We start from the raw sequence: 19,286 nt of genomic DNA, 5'->3' as shown, positions 1-19,286 counted from the left end.
TTTAAGCAAATGACTCTTAAAAATCTTGTGTCCGTTTTCGCGAATTATATATTTTGGTTGATTATGTTGAATAATACAGCATTTAATTTATAATATCAAACGTACATATGCTGTTATGAATCATAATTGAATTTACAACCATATTTTCAATCAACTAAAGTGTTATCATAGTATAATTTATTTTAACGTTTCTCTCTCATGTAAACTACTAGCCACCTTTGGCGACCAATTGGTTCATCGAAATTATTGATTAAGGAATTTATTACATATTTATAATATTAATGTAAAGATCACATGCAGAATTTCCTTCGTATAGGTAGTTCCGTTATTGAGATACGGTGTTCGCAGAACAAGACAAAGAGAAATACTTTTTTTTTAAATCTGTGTGGAATCTCATTACATTTTTTGCCAATTAAAATATTATTTTTTAACATGCATTGTATATAAGAAAAATAAAAGGGCGTAGCTGTTGATAAAAAAATAAATTTAATTTAATTTTAAAAAATTCTAATTGATAATCTAAAATATCAGTATGATAATGTATCAGACTTGATTAGCCTATTTACATTTCATCTTGAGAATTTGCTGTTAATCATAAAACTGTAATGATATCCAAAGCAAAAATATGCACTTAACTTAATGTCATTGTTATATACCCAGTAACTAAAAGAATAAAAAACATTCTGCAAAATATATTTAAAAAGGTTTTTGAAAATTTAATCAATTTAGAGGGAAAAGTTTTGCGGAAATAAAATTGATATCACTGTTGAACTTTTCTAAATTTTTAAACAGCGAGTAAATAATTAGTAAAAAATAGCGTGCAAATAACACAATAGTATTCATTAAGTTTTAATTAAAAGTATAATTACATTTTTGACAATCTTTTTCTTAATGAGTATCTACTATCAATGAAATAATCACAATCGAAATTTGGTAGTTCTAGGTTTAGCAGCTTGCCCTGCAGAAAGTTGTGAATGCATTGCAAAATTTGCAGATATCATGCAAACCTGTAAAGATTATTCTATTAAAATATCGATTTCAAAAAAGGTATTTTCAGAAAAAAAAATCTTAATTCTGCAATTATTTTCTTAAAATATAAATTAAAATTAAAAATTAAATCTTAATATATATAAATTACGTGTCACGTTGTTTGTCCGCGATGGACTCCTAAACTACTCAACTGATTTGAATCAAATTTGCACACCGTGTGCAGTTTGATCTAACTTAAAAGATAGAATAGCCCTTTTTTTTGAATTTTTAATTAGAATTTTAATTATTATTAAAAACTAACTTTCCCGCCAAAAAAATTGTTTCATTTTCCCCACCGCCAATCTTATCTTAATATATATAAATTACGTGTCACGTTGTTTGTCCGCGATGGACTCCTAAACTACTCAACCGATTTTAATCAAATTTGCACACCGTGTGCAGTTTGATCTAACTTAAAAGATAGGATAGCCCTTTTTTTGAATTTTTAATTAGAATTTTAATTATTAATTAAAAACTAACTTTCCCGCCAAAAACATCGTTTCATTTTCCCCACCGCCAATCTTAATATATATAAATTACGTGTCACGTTGTTTGTCCGCGATGGACTCCTAAACTACTCAAGCGATTTGAATCAAATTTGCACACCGTGTGCAGTTTGATCTAACTTAAAAGATAGAATAGCCCTTTTTTGAATTTTTAATTAGAATTTTAATTATTATTAAAAACTAACTTTCCCGCCGAAAAAATCGTTTCATTTTCCCCACCGCCAATCTTATCTTAATATATATAAATTACGTGTCACGTTGTTTGTCCGCGATGGACTCCTAAACTACTCAACCGATTTGAATCAAATTTGCACACCGTGTGCAGTTTGATCTAACTTAAAAGATAGAATAGCCCTTTTTTTGAATTTTTAATTAGAATTTTAATTATTATTAAAAACTAACTTTCCCGCCAAAAAAATCGTTTCATTTTCCCCACCGCCAATCTTATCTTAATATATATAAATTACGTGTCACGTTGTTTGTCCGCGATGGACTCCTAAACTACTCAACCGATTTGAATCAAATTTGCACACCGTGTGCAGTTTGATCTAACTTAAAAGATAGAATAGCCCTTTTTTTGAATTTTTAATTAGAATTTTAATTATTATTAAAAACTAACTTTCCCGCCAAAAAAATCGTTTCATTTTCCCCACCGCCAATCTTATCTTAATATATATAAATTACGTGTCACGTTGTTTGTCCGCGATGGACTCCTAAACTACTCAACCGATTTTAATCAAATTTGCACACCGTGTGCAGTTTGATCTAACTTAAAAGATAAGATAGCCCTTTCTTGAATTTTTAATTAGAATTTTAATTATTAATTAAAAACTAACTTTCCCGCCAAAAAAATCGTTTCATTTTCCCCACCGCCAAATGAGTACGGTTTCAGTTTTTTTCCCCCAACAGTCATGAGGCTAGGCTCAAGATTTTTCGGCTGATTATTTAAAACGATTCTATTTATTTTTTTAATGTTTTATGCATTTAAAATTAAACATTGTTAATGAATCGATCTTTCACATTCATTCTTAAGTACTTTTGAATTAAAATAAAACAGAATAAAGGAAATTAAAAATTTCTAATCTGCATAGCGTTACCCCAACTGGCGTAGAAACACTCACGCATTTGCGTTACGTTTCGAATCCGAATGTTAGAATTATTTATGATCCTATCTGAAAACGTTTCTCAGGAATAAGATATCGTTTTCCACAATTATTTTTTAATGCATACAATAAATTTGATACGTTGCAACGGATAAAGTATCACGATCTTATGTTTGAATTTTGTATTACTGTGCACGGTGGCAATTCTCAGAAATAAGATGTTTTATTTGAAAATGATTAATTACAAACGTTTTAACGGATCACTGATTAATATAACATACTAAAATTCTGCTTTTTTTTTAATTATAAAGAAGTTTGGAAAAATACTTGGAGGTGCACACGGATAATTATTACTTTTCGTTTTCAATGAATTCCGATTCTTTATTTGACTGTTTACTAAGAAAAATGTTGTACGTCAATAACATTTGTTACCTTCATTGAATTTTCAATTAAATGATTTTATTTCTTTTGTTAAGCATATCGTAAAAAAGGTAAGTGAACGAGCCAATAATAAGTTCCTCTAATCGGATAATAAAAAAAATATTAACTCATTTGTATGCTAAATGAAATTTAATCTTTTTTATATAAATTATTGAAGATATGATAATAAAAAATGGTTACAATAATCGTTTCAGTTTTTCATTTCTTTACTAATAAACTGCATGTACGTATCAAGTTATGTCAGCTATCATCAACTCAGCTATCATTCACTTCAGCTACAATGCTTATCATTATTTAATAAATGTTTCTGAAACTGATTTCATTTTGTAAATGAATTCTGAATTATTGCAACAGACAAATGTATCAATGACGGAATAAATCTCATGGCAACTTCATGTGTGGAATATAGAACTTTTTTTAAAAAAAAATCTTTCCTTTAAGCTGAGGAAGCCAGAATCTGTATCACTGTAGAGGATTTATTATGCATCATAAAGGGTTTATACTAAGAAGAAAGGTATTAAGAAGGAACAAATTATTTGTTCATTATTTGACAGTCACAATTATCTTTAGCTCCAAGCGATTCTAACAGATGGCGGTATCTGTTGACTGGATTGAGTAAGTATTCTAACAGATGGCCCTGTGTTAAAAGCACCAACGTTTCACATAAGCTACAATTTAATGGCATAGCCACCACGTGTTGCTGAGGCTAAAGTATAAGTTAAATTTATTTCGTAGTAAACGCAATACAATGAAATTCAATTGTTCTTACTTTTTCAATTTTTGGTATTAGCATAGCCGACCACGTGTTATTTAGACTGAAGTATAAATTGAATTCATATTATAGTAAAAGTAATACAGTGGAATTCTTCTTGCTTTTTAATTATTAGTGCTTCATTGTTCAACAATCTTTAATTAAAATATATACATGTAAGTATTATCACATAGTTATATTATTATATATTTACTATACATCAAATCACACTGTATGATATATGTATTTTGATGGTTATGAGGTACTTAAGGCTTCAGGATCAAAAGTTAATATATATATATATATATATATATATATATATGAAAAAGTGGTACAAAGCTTCTCACACTTTTTCAATAATTGTACAAATATTTTTTTTAATATCATTGATTCTTGCCAAAATACGGTCACAAAGGAAAATCGCACTGGCAGTTGCATCGTCAGGCATTGCGGCTACTTTGCTAGATGGTGGGCGAACGGCACATTCAACATTCAAGCTGCCTTTGGACATTCATAATAAACCAAACGCAATATGTAACATTAAAAAGAATAGTGGAATAGCTGCAGTGTTGCAGAAGAGTTCAATCATAATTTGAGATGAGTGCACAATGGCTCACAAATATTCACTCGAAGCATTGCATAGAACTATGCAAGATTTAAACGGCAATGATAAACTTTTCGGTGGTGCTATCTTACTTTTGTCTGGTGATTTCCGTCAGACCTTACCGGTTATACCTCGCTCTACTTTCGTGGATGAGGTTAATGCATGTTTAAAACAATCATTCTTATGGCAAAGTGTTGAACACTTCGATTGGCCATAAACATGCGCGTACAATTGCAAACTGATCCATCAGCACAACTATTTTCTGAACAATTACTAGATATTGGGAACGGTAAAATAGAACTGCAACCAAATACGCAATGCATTAAACTGCCAGACAATTTCTGCACTGTTCTTCAGGGAAAAAATGAATTGATTCAGAGTATTTTTCCGGATATACAGAGTAATTACTTGAATCATAACTGGCTCAGTGATCGGGCTGTTTTGGCAGCTAAAAATGTTGTATTTTGGCAGCCAAAAATGTTGATGTTGACGAGATTAACATCCAAATACAACAGTTGTTACCAGGCGATCTGATGTCTTTTAAATCAATCGATACTGTTGTTGATGAAAATGATAGTGTAAATTTTCCAATTGAATTTTTAAATTCACTAGATATACCTGGAATGCCACCACATAACCTTCGATTAAAGATTGGTTCACCTATTATTCTCCTGCGTAATTTGAATCCACCTCGATTATGCAACGGTACGCGTTTGGTCATCAAAAAGATAACCGGAAATATACTTGAAGCTATCATTTTAACTGGAAAGTTTAAAGGAGAAGTGGTCCTGTTGCCACGTGTTCCGATGATACCATCAGAATCTACGATACTCTTCAAAAGGTTACAGTTTCCAATTCGTTTAGCTTTTGCCATGTCTATAAATAAGTCTCAAGGCCAAACAATGTCCATTTGTGGTTTAGATTTGGAAAATCCATGTTTTTCTCATGGGCAACTATATATTGCATGTTCACATGTAGGAAAACCGTCAAATCTATTTGTGTTACCTAAAGACAGGTTAACCAAAAATATTGTGCACCGATTAGGGCTAAATTAAATTGAAATTAAAAGTATTTATAATTCAAAATAATAAACATTATTGTCAAAGATTTAAAACTATCTGCCCTACCTACCTTATTTATAAGTTTAAGTGTTACGTGTTTTTTACTAACAACTTTGCAATGTACTCATTTGTTACAAACTTGAATACAAAAAATAAAGAAATTTAAATTTATTTTTTTTTGTATTGATTTTTGCTCAATATCAACGGTAGTAGAAAATCAATCATGGAGGTCCAGATGTTTTTTTACAAATGGCATCTGTGTAAAAAAGCATGGTGGGCCCCATGACTGGTGTTCTCCTACCGTTTCCCTTGAATAGTTTACTACTTTGTAATATAACAAAAACCTTAGCCACAGAAACGCGTGGCCGGGTCTGCTAGTTATCTATAAATTAACAATTTTCTCAATATTTAAAGATATAATCATTTTCAAAGATATCGTGGGAAAAAATTTTCTGAAAATATATAGTTTTCAGAAGATAAAAAAAACTCCTCCGAGTTAACTTTTGAAGAAATATTTTCGAAGTAAAAATTTAAGTATACTTGATGAAAATGTTCATATTTAGGACATTGCTGGATAGCTTCCTAAGACCACTGGATTGAAGGAACCCTTGGCTGGTTGCTCAAAAAGAGATTATAAGCTTAGTTATTTAAATAAAAATGTACGAATCCTTTCAACTATTAAGTATTAATATTTTGCCCTTGTTATCAATTTCTTATTTATTTCATTAAGTTCTCCAAGTTATTTCAATATTTATAAACGCCGAGTGGAATCGATTCTATACAAAGTTAAATCTATATTGTGTAGAAACGTGGATGCAGTACAGTCATCAGTCATTTATATCTATATATAGTATAAAATGAAGTCTCTTGAAAGCGTCTGCTTGTTGAAACCTTAAAAATTCGAGGAATACTTAACTAATTTTGGAGATATTTGTACCATTTTGTACGATATTTATTGGGAAAGGTTTTAGTATATTGAAGTCATATCAAAATTAAAAAAGGGGTTTTACAATTGCGATTTTAATTATTTTCCTACTACGATTCGCGCATGCGTAAAGCAGCAGTATTTGTGCTTTGCACTAATCCGCGCATGAGCTGAAATCTCAAACTTCGCATGTGCAAATAGCAAGAGCTGTGATATTCATATGCGATACATTTCTTTGTTTACGTCTGATTTTAAACAACGAGTCAAATCTCATTATCCTCAAAAGAAGGAAATTCAACTTTGGCCGGAGCACATTAAATGCCAAAACGCTTCGTTTGTTGCCCGATAATGAAAAGGTAGAGGAAAGAAACGTTAGGTTAGCGAATATCAGAGAAAGAATGTCCACTCTTTCTTCAGAAGAGAATCTTCTGCTGAGCGAAGTAACCGTCTCTCTTTAAACCGCACTGCAATTGAATTACAGAGACAGAATGAATCTCATGAGGAGTGAAGTGATCGCCTATCTGCTGACAGAGAAAGACATTTAAATTCGAGACAGAGGAGAAGAAGTGAAAGAACAAACGTTCCTGATATTTGGTCCGAAAAGGAGTACTCCACTCTGAATTTCGATCCATGTGTGGATTGCAGAAATGATGCCTCGGTTTCAATAGGAACAATGTCTATAGTCTGCCCATATTGTTCAGCTTTAGGAACAGCTTTGATATATAGTCATTTTCGCCAAAAAATGATTTATCGCCAAATTTTAGCGAAATGGCCGAATATGGCGAGAATGACAGCAATAGGGTAACGGTAGAAAAGTGACACCAAAAAATGACTCTATATCAAAGCTTAGCCCAGCTTTAAAATGGAAAGATGTATCGAAAGGCATGTGTTGTTTACAAGGGAAAATTGAAACCATTTTAACAGTCTAAATATGGAACAGCATTGATATACAGTCATTTTCACCCAAAAAGTTTACCGCCAAATTTTAACGAAATGGCTGTATGTGGCTCGAATGGTAGCAATAGCATCTTCAATCTAAAGGTTCCAAGGAACGCTGCAGCAAATTAACCGAAATATAGAAAAAAAAAGTCAATAAATGCAGTAAAATGAAATGCATGCAAAAAAATTTAATCGAAAATAATGAAAGTAAGCAGAAAAAGTATATACAGCAGGAAAAAATCAAGGGAAATGAACCAGAAAGATTGAAATACAGTAGCATACATTAACATAAAAAAGTGGCGGCCATGTAACCCCAAACAAAGCACCAACCGAAAAATTGCCAACCTCACAAGGCGCCAAATGACTGTATATCAAGCTTAGCCCTAAATATTTCTGAATATGTGCTATAAAAAAATTATTTTGTAATTATTTTTGATGATTTCTAAATATCTTTTTGATCCCGCATGATATCCCCATGTCATATCGGGTGGAGGCTAGACTTAAGCATAAATCTAATTTTTCCTCTTAGATGTTATGCCACGAGCAACGCTGTGCGGGTACTGCTAGTAATAAATAAATATGCATTTTTAGTAAAGTAAAAATTTAGGCGAAATAAAGTGTTAGCAATTCGTAAGTTAACCAGCAGGATTGGTCTCCCTAAAACTTTTTCGTATACACTCTAATAAAGGTGTTATCCCGGAGAAAGCTTTGCATGGCATTGACAAAATATTAACCTATGGCGTGAATTTAGAATTTTTACGTAATCTATCGTATTATCCTTGGCGCGTTATTTGGCGTTTAACCCTTGCCAATCTGTCAATTGTATCCGAAAATCAAATTTGTGTTTTATACGCGTTTTTCTCAACCAACTGAAGCGAAGATTTGACACAAAACCATACTTAGTCATAAAATCACGTACCAAATGTGATGTATTTAAATCATTACGTCTTTGCGTTATTACGTTTACACGTTTCTAAAAGTACAGACCGACAGACGGTCAATTATTTGTTGGATTTGGTTCAAAATTTGATTGGTGTCTAGACTATAAATGTTAACTTTGCGCATCGAATTTTATCTATCTTCGACCGGAGGGTTTCAGGTTCGTGACCCGATTCCACTGAAGAACCGTCGTGTAAGGGGGTCTGTTGCACGTTAAATCCGTCATGACCAAACGTCCTCCCACTGGTGTGGTGTGGAGAGGGGGGTGCCAGCTCAGGTGTCGTCCTCGTCGTCTGACCGCGGTTCAAAATTATGAGTTCCGTTCCAAAATAGCCCTAGTGTTGCTTTAAAACGGAACGTTAATATAACTAAACTAAACTAAACCAAACTAGCTCTCTTCGTTTTGTAGCTATCTCTTTAAATTATACTCGAACGGCCGTACATACAGATTTCCACTGAGAGAATCTTACACAAAATTTGAAAGAAATCCACAAATTTGGCATAAAAACCATACACCAAGTTTCATTCTACTAGTTCAAGGTATTTTTATCTTTGTTACAAACAGACGGACATTTTTCAAAAATGTTTTTCGAACTCAGGGAGATCTAAAACATAGAATTTCGTCAGAATCTCGAGTGCGAATTTTTTTTATAATTACTATTCTTTCTCTATACTACGCATATAAGAAAGTAAAAAATGTATTGAAACAAAAATCTAAATTAACCAGTTTTTAAAAACGAGGTCTCATATTGTGTATTTTTCAGAGCAGCAAAATGCCTAAATCCTCCTCGAGAAATATTCAGGATTGATTCGAATTTCGTTGAATTCCAAACATGTTTACGTGATGATATTCCGAAATCCCAGGATCATATATTTTTCCGACATCGAAACCTGAGAAAAAATGTTATATGCCTTTGCAAAATAATTCTGAATTTTTGGCGGAAGATAAAATAATATCGAACAGCAATGGAAAGAAAAATTCGATAATATAAAATTCTCTTCCAATAAGAATGGAAACTAAAAGCAGGGTAGTATTCAATCAATAAAAACACGAGCAGCTGATCTGTCATGTGTGACAAACGATAAGAACGTTTAAGCGAACAAAATGGATCATACGTAGAACAACATTTCAGGGTATGACTGTTAGCACAGCATTCTTAGAAGCATCGATTTTTTTTACATCCCCCAGTCCTTCCAATCAGAAAAATAAGCGTAAGGTTTCGCCTGAAGAGATGATATGAAATAGTAACAAAGGAAACTTAAACTGAGGCGGGTTCTTTATCAAACGATTTTTCTTTATTTCTGTTTTTATTTTGTTCCTTTTGGCAATGGAAGCGAAAGACAAAGTGATCGTCTGTCAAAAATGAAGCACTGGAAACATCGAACATTGTTGAGAATTGATAGGAATAGCATGTTTCGTCTTTTGGTCTATTTTTTTTCTATTTATAGTATGAGTTATTTATTATAAAGCAACATCTTTCTTTAAATCGCGGTTTCTTGGCAGCGGAGAATGTAATATTTCTTTTTTTTTTCAAAACTATGAGTTAAAATACAGGGTTAACATCTCATCTTATCCTGCTTATAAAAAATTGTTTTAAAAACTATTATCTTTAAACAAATACTTCTTTTTGTAAATTATTAATTATATTTGCAAATACATATATTAACTTAAATTTCAACGTTTAAAATACAACAACAAATGTATTTCTTTGTAGATCAAAAAATACTAGAGTTATTCTATTTCTTACCATAAGTTGTCCTATATGTGAAGGTGGATTTACACTAGGCCAATTATAAGACAGCCAGTAATACAACGCATGCGCAGTAAGGGACTGATTTATGTTTGCCACAATTTCATAAGACAGATTCAGGCATGCCCTGCTTGGCTATAAATTGCCGTTTTGGCGTCCCTGAATTTTTCTTTTTTACTGCGTATCGTATTAAAATGATGAATATTTATACAAAGAAACATGGTAAAATAAAAAAAAGATCAACGTACATAAATTTGGAAAACTATAGGGGAAAAAAAGAACACAACCTCGCATTCAGAAAGAACAAAGTGCTAAAAATGTCGGAATTAATCTGTAAGTGATGATTTTTTTCACGCTAAATTCTACAAACGCATGCGTAGTAAGGAAAAAAAATAAAATACAATGGCGTATTGTAGCCCTGTCGGGACACGTATTTGCCATGGGACGAACAGCATTTTCACTTTCTACGCCAACGCCTACTGGTCGTCTTATAAATGGCCGAGTGTAAACCCATGCTCCCATTAGACACACCATCTACTGTCCGTACTTTCAGTGCTTCATCATCAAGAAATGATGCGGCAAATATCCAAAACAATGTCTGCCTTGAAGGAACTGACTGATTTCATTCCATGAAATTTCATTAGAAAAAGCATTGTGTTTTTTCACTTAATTCCATTTTGTTAAAAAATCAAAACTTAATTCTTTCTTATAAGTTTAGATTAGATACACCAGTAGGTGGATGATAAAAAAAAAATTCAAAAATAGAGCTATGCAATGAAAAATATTTTATATTAATATCATCAACGGTTCTTTCATTCTAATATTTGGTTCTCAGAAAAAAACTTTGTGCTTGTCCTGTATATTATATTAGATTGAATTTCTTGGGAATCGTGGGGAAAAGGTAATAAGTATGGGAAGAATTTAAGTTCCACACGATGGCAACACACAATTCCTCGTGGCGCTCGCCCGATCAGCAACAAGAGGAAAGCGAGCAGAGTTAGAAGGCGTTGACGTTGTTGGTGATGTGGTTTCTGGTTTTCAAATTGGTGTTAAAGGCAGTCAGCCTTCTTTGTTCTTTTTTCGGTTTTTCTTTAAAATTTTTTCTTTAAATTATTGTATACGTCTTTTTAAATTTTAATTAAAACTATTTAAAATACTATATATTTTGTTTTTAAATGGTTTTAAGTATCATACTCAAACCCACATAAACTTAAATTTTAAAAATTTATATTCAGTAATTAGAGAACTGACGACGACAGAAAAACCTTTTCTTTCTGACTTGAAAATACTGAAATAACAAAATCAACTTCAAAATATGAAAATTTTCTGTAAAAAACATGCCCTTACAGATAAATAGTAAGTTGAATAACGGAATTAATGCAAATTCTATTTTTTGAGAAAAATGAATAAAATGTTACAATTTTTCTTAAATATTATTTTTATAATCAAATTTTTTATACGAGTTTTTTTTTTCCATTAGTGATTTTTCTAAAGGTTTTCGTTCTTTTTTCAAAACTAATAACGAATGTGTAAATAATAACTCATGCTTGACAGATGAAATAAAATTTCTAAGTAGGTTGTTTTTGTTTTTTTATTTTTACTTTTTTAAAACTGCCATTTCAGTTGTTATCTATTTTCTCTTGATTAGTCAATAAACCAGAGACTCCTTCCAAGGAAAAAATATGACAGCACGCAAAAAAGTGTTCACAAGCACATAAAATGAATACAAATGTAAAATAATATTGACTCAAGGCAGGAAAAATAAATATAGATTTTGTTTTATTGATTACTATTCGCCTTTGCGACCACTTCATTCACTAGCGTTAAAGACTGCTAAAAATTTCAATTAAATTATTCGGCTGATTTGATCTTATGCTTCCATAGCAAAATATTTTTAACTTAAAATTTTCATAGATATTTAATTCGTACAGTTTCAGAAGTTTTACATTATTCTGTTCATTGCCATATGCATTTTCCTTGTTTTTTATCAATATATTTAGGCATATAATTACCCCCAACGGGGGGGGGGTAACTCTTATGAGGATGAGAAGCTTCCTGCATGGTGATTGGTTCTTGCCACCCGAAGAGTACAGAAATTGGGGGGGGGGGATTGGGTACCTTCTTCCGATGACGGGACATGCTTCCTACAGGAAGGGTTATACCGTGACCGATGATGGTCTTTAGGACTCAAACTTTATTCCGGCCAATTCGGTCATTCAAATTTAATCCGAATACCTTTAATTAGGAGGGCCGAGTAGCCTTGTGAGGTTATACATACAATTATATCACAGAAAAGAAACAGTAGTGATTTCAAAAAATACGTTCTTTAAAACACTTTCACCATTTCTTAGTTTTAAAATTAAATCTTAACTGTAAGTACAAAAAAGCTCCAGCAATTTAATATTTTATATAGAAACGTACTCCGTAACTTAAGCCGAATCTTCATATCTTGATCATTAACAGTGGGGGGGGGGGTTAAGCGAAGATGAAATTTCAAGGCTCATTGAAAATGATTTGAGTTTTTCCTTTCAACAATGAAATATATTGATGCAAAATATGCTCGAAATCGTTTTTTTTTTTTTTACTAATTAATCAAAATTGAATAATATTAAATGACAAGAAATTGGTATCATTAAAAAGAAAATTTTAAATCCTTTTTTTTTTGTCATATTTTCGGAAGTTATCGCGGCAAAAAGCAAAAATTTGTTTTAATTTTAATTAAGTAGAATTACATTTTAAAGAATTTCGCTTCGAAGTGCCTCCAGAGTATAAATCTGCTTCATATAATAGCATTAGGTTAAACTGTATGGCCTATGAAGCACCAAAACACACACACACAGAGAGAGAAGCATCTACATTTATCTTTATTATTTGTAGGAATAGAGTAAACCTATTAGTGTTTCGATAGGTACTGACAATGGAAAATTTTGAGATTTTAATGACGCTTTTAAAAATTTCACATATCCCATAGTTTTAAATACAAGATTTACTGATTATTTTATTAAATTTTCGATAGTATAAAATGTCATGAAGGAAAACGGCCCAAATTTTTCAATTAATAAAATTATGCTTTAAAAAAATATATGCATAAAGTTTTCTCTAGAAAATGTGTGTATCTTTAAAATTGTTCGTGATTTTCGTTGCTGTTCACATTATATTTTATTTGTAAAATATTTATATATTTTTTAGAATAATGGAGATAGAGAAAATTTATCCATTAGTCCTAGCTGCCTTAGTTGTTGTGTGTTATTTCAATTCCTTGCCATGTGGTCTTGTATTTGATGACATTGCTGCCATCACCCGGAATAAGGATGTTAGACCTTACACTCCTCTTATAAATGTCTTTCAAAATGACTTCTGGGGGACACCTCTTAAAAAGGCAAGTGAAATATTTATCTGCATTCTTTTTTTTTCTCTACCGAATTCTTTGAAAACTGTGTTAAAGAATTTACGGTTTAATTTTATCTAGATATGTCATTTTTTTTCGCTAAAAACGCTACACAATACATGTTTTCATTTTCTTTATAGAAAATTTCATTTTAATTGCAAGTTTCATGTTTATGATTTTCTAATTTGTAAAAACGAAATTTTGCCATCGACTTCTGATTCACTTCTTGATAATCAAAGAGCTCAGAAATTTTATAGAGCTGTGAATTCCAGCTGACTGTATAATATTTTAATATTTTCAGACTTAAAAGATTAATTAATTCTCTTATTATAAATAAATTTTGCTTCTATGTAAAAAATATACTGTTTAAGAGTTCTAGGAGCTTTTAAAAGTAAGCTATTACTCACATTCTGCGAAGAAGAAAATATCTTTTTATCAAATATATGAAAAGCATATCAAATTCGTGAAAACGTAAAGAAATGAAGCCATAAGAATATCAAACACAATATAATTTCTACGGCTTTGTTAAAGGTTTTAATTATGTATAAAAGAAGAATAAAATTCTTGTATTTTTAAAATGCTTTAATTGGCCCTTAACGCTTTCACAACTTTGTTATGAGCTTCATATTTTCGTTTTAAAATCTTTTTTCTACTTCTTAATACAAGTGTTTTTATTCCTCCTTTACTTTTTCATTAATGTTTATAGAATTAACTCACTGGGAGTGCTTAGATCTGATGAAGTTTGATATTAAATGCCATCATGAGGATAATCCCTCACTTTAAAGAGAAATTAACGAAAAATGAATATAAACATACTGAATGCAGCAAGTGCCTCACCAGGTAGTCTGTGAAAGCCAATGACATGAATAATCACTTGTCTAGACTTTACAACATTTGTTTTGCTTTCATTCAAAATATTTATAGTGGAAATTATCTTAGTTTATGTCTTTTGGTTTTTGACAAGTCAATAAGTTTACAACACAGGCTTTAATTATGTGAAAAATTTGTTCTTTTTGAAGTCAACCAGATTTATAAAGGTGTGACACAACTTCTTTCTTACACATACACTGGAAATCAAAATCAAGCAAATAGAATAAAGCAAGAAGGACATGTATCCTATAATATATTGATTGATATTTTCATTAAATGATGCTCGACTAACTTTAATACTTTAACGTGCGTTACAAATTTGAATGTTCGACAGGCATATGCCGACTCGGAAAAAAAGACCTCAACGTCTGAACGCTTTCAAATTGATCATTCCGATATAACCCTCGTATTTTTTTCGAAATTGTACTTAAATATAACTAAACCGAGAGTTTGGGTAAGACAAATATTTTCGTACATGATTGGAGAAAATGTATGTGTAATAGTTCCGGAGTAATATATATGTCTTTGCTTATTGATGTCCACATTTATGCCAAACCAGATAAGTGCTGCACAAGTTCTAGAAGTGGAGGTAAGATGAGGTTTACCATTTATTTTGCTGCCCAGATATCTAAACGCAAAATATTTCTAGGATTCGAGAATATGAGAGCTTATACGAGATTCTTGAACCAATAATGCATTTCTTACCACCTCTTGTTGCCAAAAGAGTTTATATCTAATACAATATCTTGTTTCATGATGACATTTGTTGTCATTATACTAATTTCTTTAACCAGATAGTGAACGTTATCGTATTACATTATGTTTTTGAAATGAGTTGCGAGATTCCGATAAAGGGCTATGCTAACCCCGCTCTCTGCTGGGCCAACCACGCATCATCCTATCTGTCAAGAACACTGATTAATATGCCGTAATTAATTATGATCAGTCATTTGTATTGATTGCAAACTTGTTCGAAAATAATTTATTCTTCCTGAATCACCTTATATTGATTTTTTTTTTCTTATTCCCTTTCTTTTTTCGTTTACTTTATATTTTCTTTTTCCTCAGGAACAAAGTCACAAATCCTACCGTCCACTCACAGTCCTGAGTTTCCGGCTAAACTACGCCGTCCATGGTCTGCAACCCATGGGATATCACTTGGTCAACATTCTACTGCACGCATTTGTTTGTCATCTTTTCTACAAGTAAGTTGTGCGTCTTTTTTGTTTGTTTGATTAATTATGGCCTACAACCATCTTTTTCTGACTCTCTCCCAAATCCTACAGTGGGGGGGGGGGATACCTCGTAACTGCGGATGAGAAGCTTCCGGCATGGTGGTTGGGGGTTCTCGCCACCCTTGTGAAGGTGAAGGCCTGAAAAAGGTGAGTAAAAAAAAGTTAACAAAGTCACAAAAAGGTGAGGGCTTGACTCCTCCCATCGATGACGGGACGTACTTCCCAAGAGTAGGGTTGTACTGTGGCCGGTGATGGCCTTTGGGACTCAACCATAGTTCCCGCCAGCGCTGCTGTTGCGGTGGTCCGGTCTTTCAGAGTTTACCGTGTGCCATCCGGCGGGTCGAAGTAGCCAGTTTGTGGTTTATGTTGACCCCCCCCCCTCAATGATAATGGTTATAAATTGGACATGACTCATTCGAACACATTTATAAAATATTTGATTATGTTCCTAACGGACATTAGATAGCTTTACGAAAGAAGAAATATCTGATATTTTTCTTCAATTCAATTTTTTTTTAAGTTTTATTTTTGCAATTTAATGTTTTTTTCTCGGTTTTTAATTCTTAGAGAATTTTTTGTGGTTCGTAAAAATCTTAACAGTGGCGTAGGAATTATAGTTATACAGTGAGAATCATTCAATTATAAAAAAAAGAAAATATTAAAATCATGAAAAAAAATCTTACTTACAGATGTTAATAAAGCTCCAAGTCTGCAATCCGAAAAAAACACACCATATTTTTGTTTGTTTGTTTGTTTCTTATGGCACTTGCCACTGACAAGCCCGCTGTTACGAAGACAGCGATTTAAGCCTGAGGGGAAAGTCTCTTATTTTTTATAGCAGCGCCAACTAGGGCCAAGAGTACGACTTTGCCACTCACGCATCATTCATTCGCTTGCACAACCCCTTTTTACAGGAGGGCACATTCACACATCTCACAGATAGAACAACAGAAGAACAACCATGCCCAAACCGGGACTCGAACCCGTTATGCCCAGATCACGGGGAAGACTCGCTACCCCTATGCCAGGACGCCGGCCCATATTTTTGTAATTTTACCTATTTGTCTGAGAACTCAACAATTCAACATTGGAAAGAAATAGATTATGAATTCTTGTTTATAGTCATATTTTCAGATTAGTAGATCTTTAACAACAATTTTGGATCAGATATATTGATGTATGTCTGCTTTCTTAAGCTGTAATAGTTTTGGAAGTGCTGATGGGAAAATGACAAAATTTTCGATTAATTTTTAATATTTTTTTTAAAAAATAGCCGTTTTGAGATGCACATTTGTGTTCTCTAAAATATATATGTATCAAGTTTGGTTGCTCTAAACCAAATGATCTGACTTGTAGAGCTCCAACAAACTCACACATTCATTTTTATTAGTTTCATTTTCAAACAATAATTAAATTTTCAGTCAATTAGAAATTAGTAGAGATTTTGTGTTTGTATACGCTTTGAACAACTCTACCACTGTTTCTTACATTTCTTATTTTTATTGGATTTAAAATACTGGTTTGACCATACGTAAAATTATGTTTTAAACAGCAGCTGAAACGAAGACAGCCAGCCTTTCTTACACTTCGGCATTTATGAACACAATTTTCAGTAGAAATAAAAAAAAAAAAAAAAAAAAAAATTCAGAACTTATGGAGAAAATCAATTATTGACCGTTTTTAAAAATTATCTGATTTTATTAATATTTTGATTTTAAAAAAGCATTTCAAATGATAAAAGTATTTTGCTTATTTTAATATCTTATACAAAAATAGTGCAACGTCGGGCCTATCAACTAATATTGTCTAAATATACAAGAATGTTGAAAAAACTCTAACGCTCTCTACTTTACACTATAACTGAGTCATAAAAACATTATCGCGCTCCTCTTGGATGTATCCGCGTCCATAAAATCAGCCACGTCCAAAAGCTTATCAACCCCTCTGCAGAGTGTACAGTTTTTCGTTGGTACGACCAAGAATTCCCGCAGAATTTCTGAGGGTGAAACTATTTTTCTTTTGTCGTTTTTGCAGACATGCCCACCTTAAACCAGGACCATTTCTTACCCGTTGTCAGTGCAGATAGATATTCAATAAGATTTACGATTCGAAGACGAGTAAATATATCAGGAAAGTTTGAGGACTCGAAATAACTTCTTTTCTGAAGCAGAAAGTTTTTATTTCGATTTTTCTATTTTTAAATAATAGTTAAATAAAATCGATGGTACTTAAATTAATATAGATACTAATTATATACAACTATAATTAGTATTTACAATATTATAATAATTGAACATTGCTAAAATAAAGTTTCAGAATAAATCAAGGAATTGCATTTTTTCACTTTTTTGCTGAAAAGGAAACTCTATGACTAAATTTGTGACTGAAGGAAAAATTCAGAGTGAAATTAAAGTGAACCAAAAAGCGATCGTACATGTGCACAATTAAGTTGTTGCTTTAATAGGAAACATATTAGCGAAGAGGGGGGGGTCTCTTATTGAGAATTATCCCTTATTAAGAACTTTAAATAATGTTTCCCTGCTCAGTAAGTGTTCTAGTAGGAAAAATAGTTTTGCGTATGTTCTAATAGCTACTGAATGAATGTTGAGTCAATAATCTCATCTTGGCAATTTTGACGATAAAATTGAAAGATCCCGAATATTCGAGAATCTTAACGATAGCTCTACTCGTACTGAAGTTCCGATTTTTGTATTTGAATGTTCAATTATCTGTCACAGTGATTATAAAATCCCGAGAGATGAAGTCAGTAGGTTAATAGTTGAGTTGAGTTCAAATGAATAATTGAACAAAGCGTCTCTCTTTAGAGTGTTGATTTCCAACTAGTTGTTTGTGCTCTTTCAGTTATTTAACAGTGATTTAGTGCTTATGTGCTAATGCTGGTGTTTTTTTGGTTGTGTCGCGGATGTTTTTGATACTTTGTTTTCCTGTAGAATAAAGTGTATTTATTCCCTTATTGATATTGTTGGATTTTTCATCCCATATGCATCGAGCGGAGATTTTTTTTGTAATAATATAATAGTTGCAAGTTAATATTAGAGTTTATATATCAATGTGGCAACACATAATTTACTTTTCTTAACATGCATTTTACATAATCTTTTCCCTATGATTTGCGAAAAAAACTACTTAAAGCACCATCTCAATAAAGTTAAAGAATGAGCTGTAACTCTACAAAGAGCAGCATGGAAATTTAGTGTTATAATTTTCCATTTTACCAGTTGAAACATTACATTTTGCTTCAAACCCGAAATCCTTAGAATGTTTCTAATTTTAATATACTCTTATCCAGAAGATCAAACACTTAATGAATTTCTGGCGTTATTTCTACAAAATCTACCTATACTTTGAGAGTTGACACATTAATTCCCAAATAAAAAAGGGTATTTTTTTCAAAACTTTAGCATAAATACATGTTTATTTAAGAAAAGAATCCTACTTGTAATATTAAGCAACGGTTAGACAGGGAAACAGCATACGGTTTTCATTGAACTTCTCTTTGTTCATATTTTTTTTATTGGTCATCAAGCAAATATAATCTTTTTTAATTCTTTCTAGATTCTGCCTGCATTTCCTTTCTGGAACTTCTAGCTTAGTGTCCAGTGCTCTCTTTGCAGTCCATCCGGTTCACACCGAAGCCGTAGGTAGCTATGACAATTCTCCAACATTTTAAGTCCTTTTGTGTAGTGAAATATTCATATATCTTTATAATTCCTGCTTAAAGAA

At 32.0% G+C, this 19,286-nt stretch overlaps 1 protein-coding gene across 3 annotated transcripts in view; it reads left to right on the top strand.

The window, feature by feature from the left end:
* Nucleotides 1–19,286, top strand: part of LOC129965809 (protein O-mannosyl-transferase Tmtc3-like) — an 87,505-nt gene that overhangs the window by 24,102 nt on the left and 44,117 nt on the right. For all 3 annotated transcript variants that reach the window (XR_008784240.1, XM_056080027.1, XM_056080015.1), the window contains exons 2-4: nt 13,239–13,428; nt 15,376–15,512; nt 19,119–19,200. Coding sequence is in view for 2 of the 3 variants with exons in the window: in XM_056080027.1 (XP_055936002.1) it covers nt 13,243–13,428; nt 15,376–15,512; nt 19,119–19,200 (405 nt within the window). In the remaining variant the exon portion in view is untranslated. The remainder of the gene's footprint in view (nt 1–13,238; nt 13,429–15,375; nt 15,513–19,118; nt 19,201–19,286) is intronic.

The sequence above is a fragment of the Argiope bruennichi genome, chromosome 1 (assembly GCF_947563725.1).
Source record: "Argiope bruennichi chromosome 1, qqArgBrue1.1, whole genome shotgun sequence".
NCBI lineage: Eukaryota > Metazoa > Arthropoda > Arachnida > Araneae > Araneidae > Argiope > Argiope bruennichi.
Note: the sequence above shows the minus strand (reverse complement) of the source record. Positions and strands in the feature narration are given on the sequence as shown.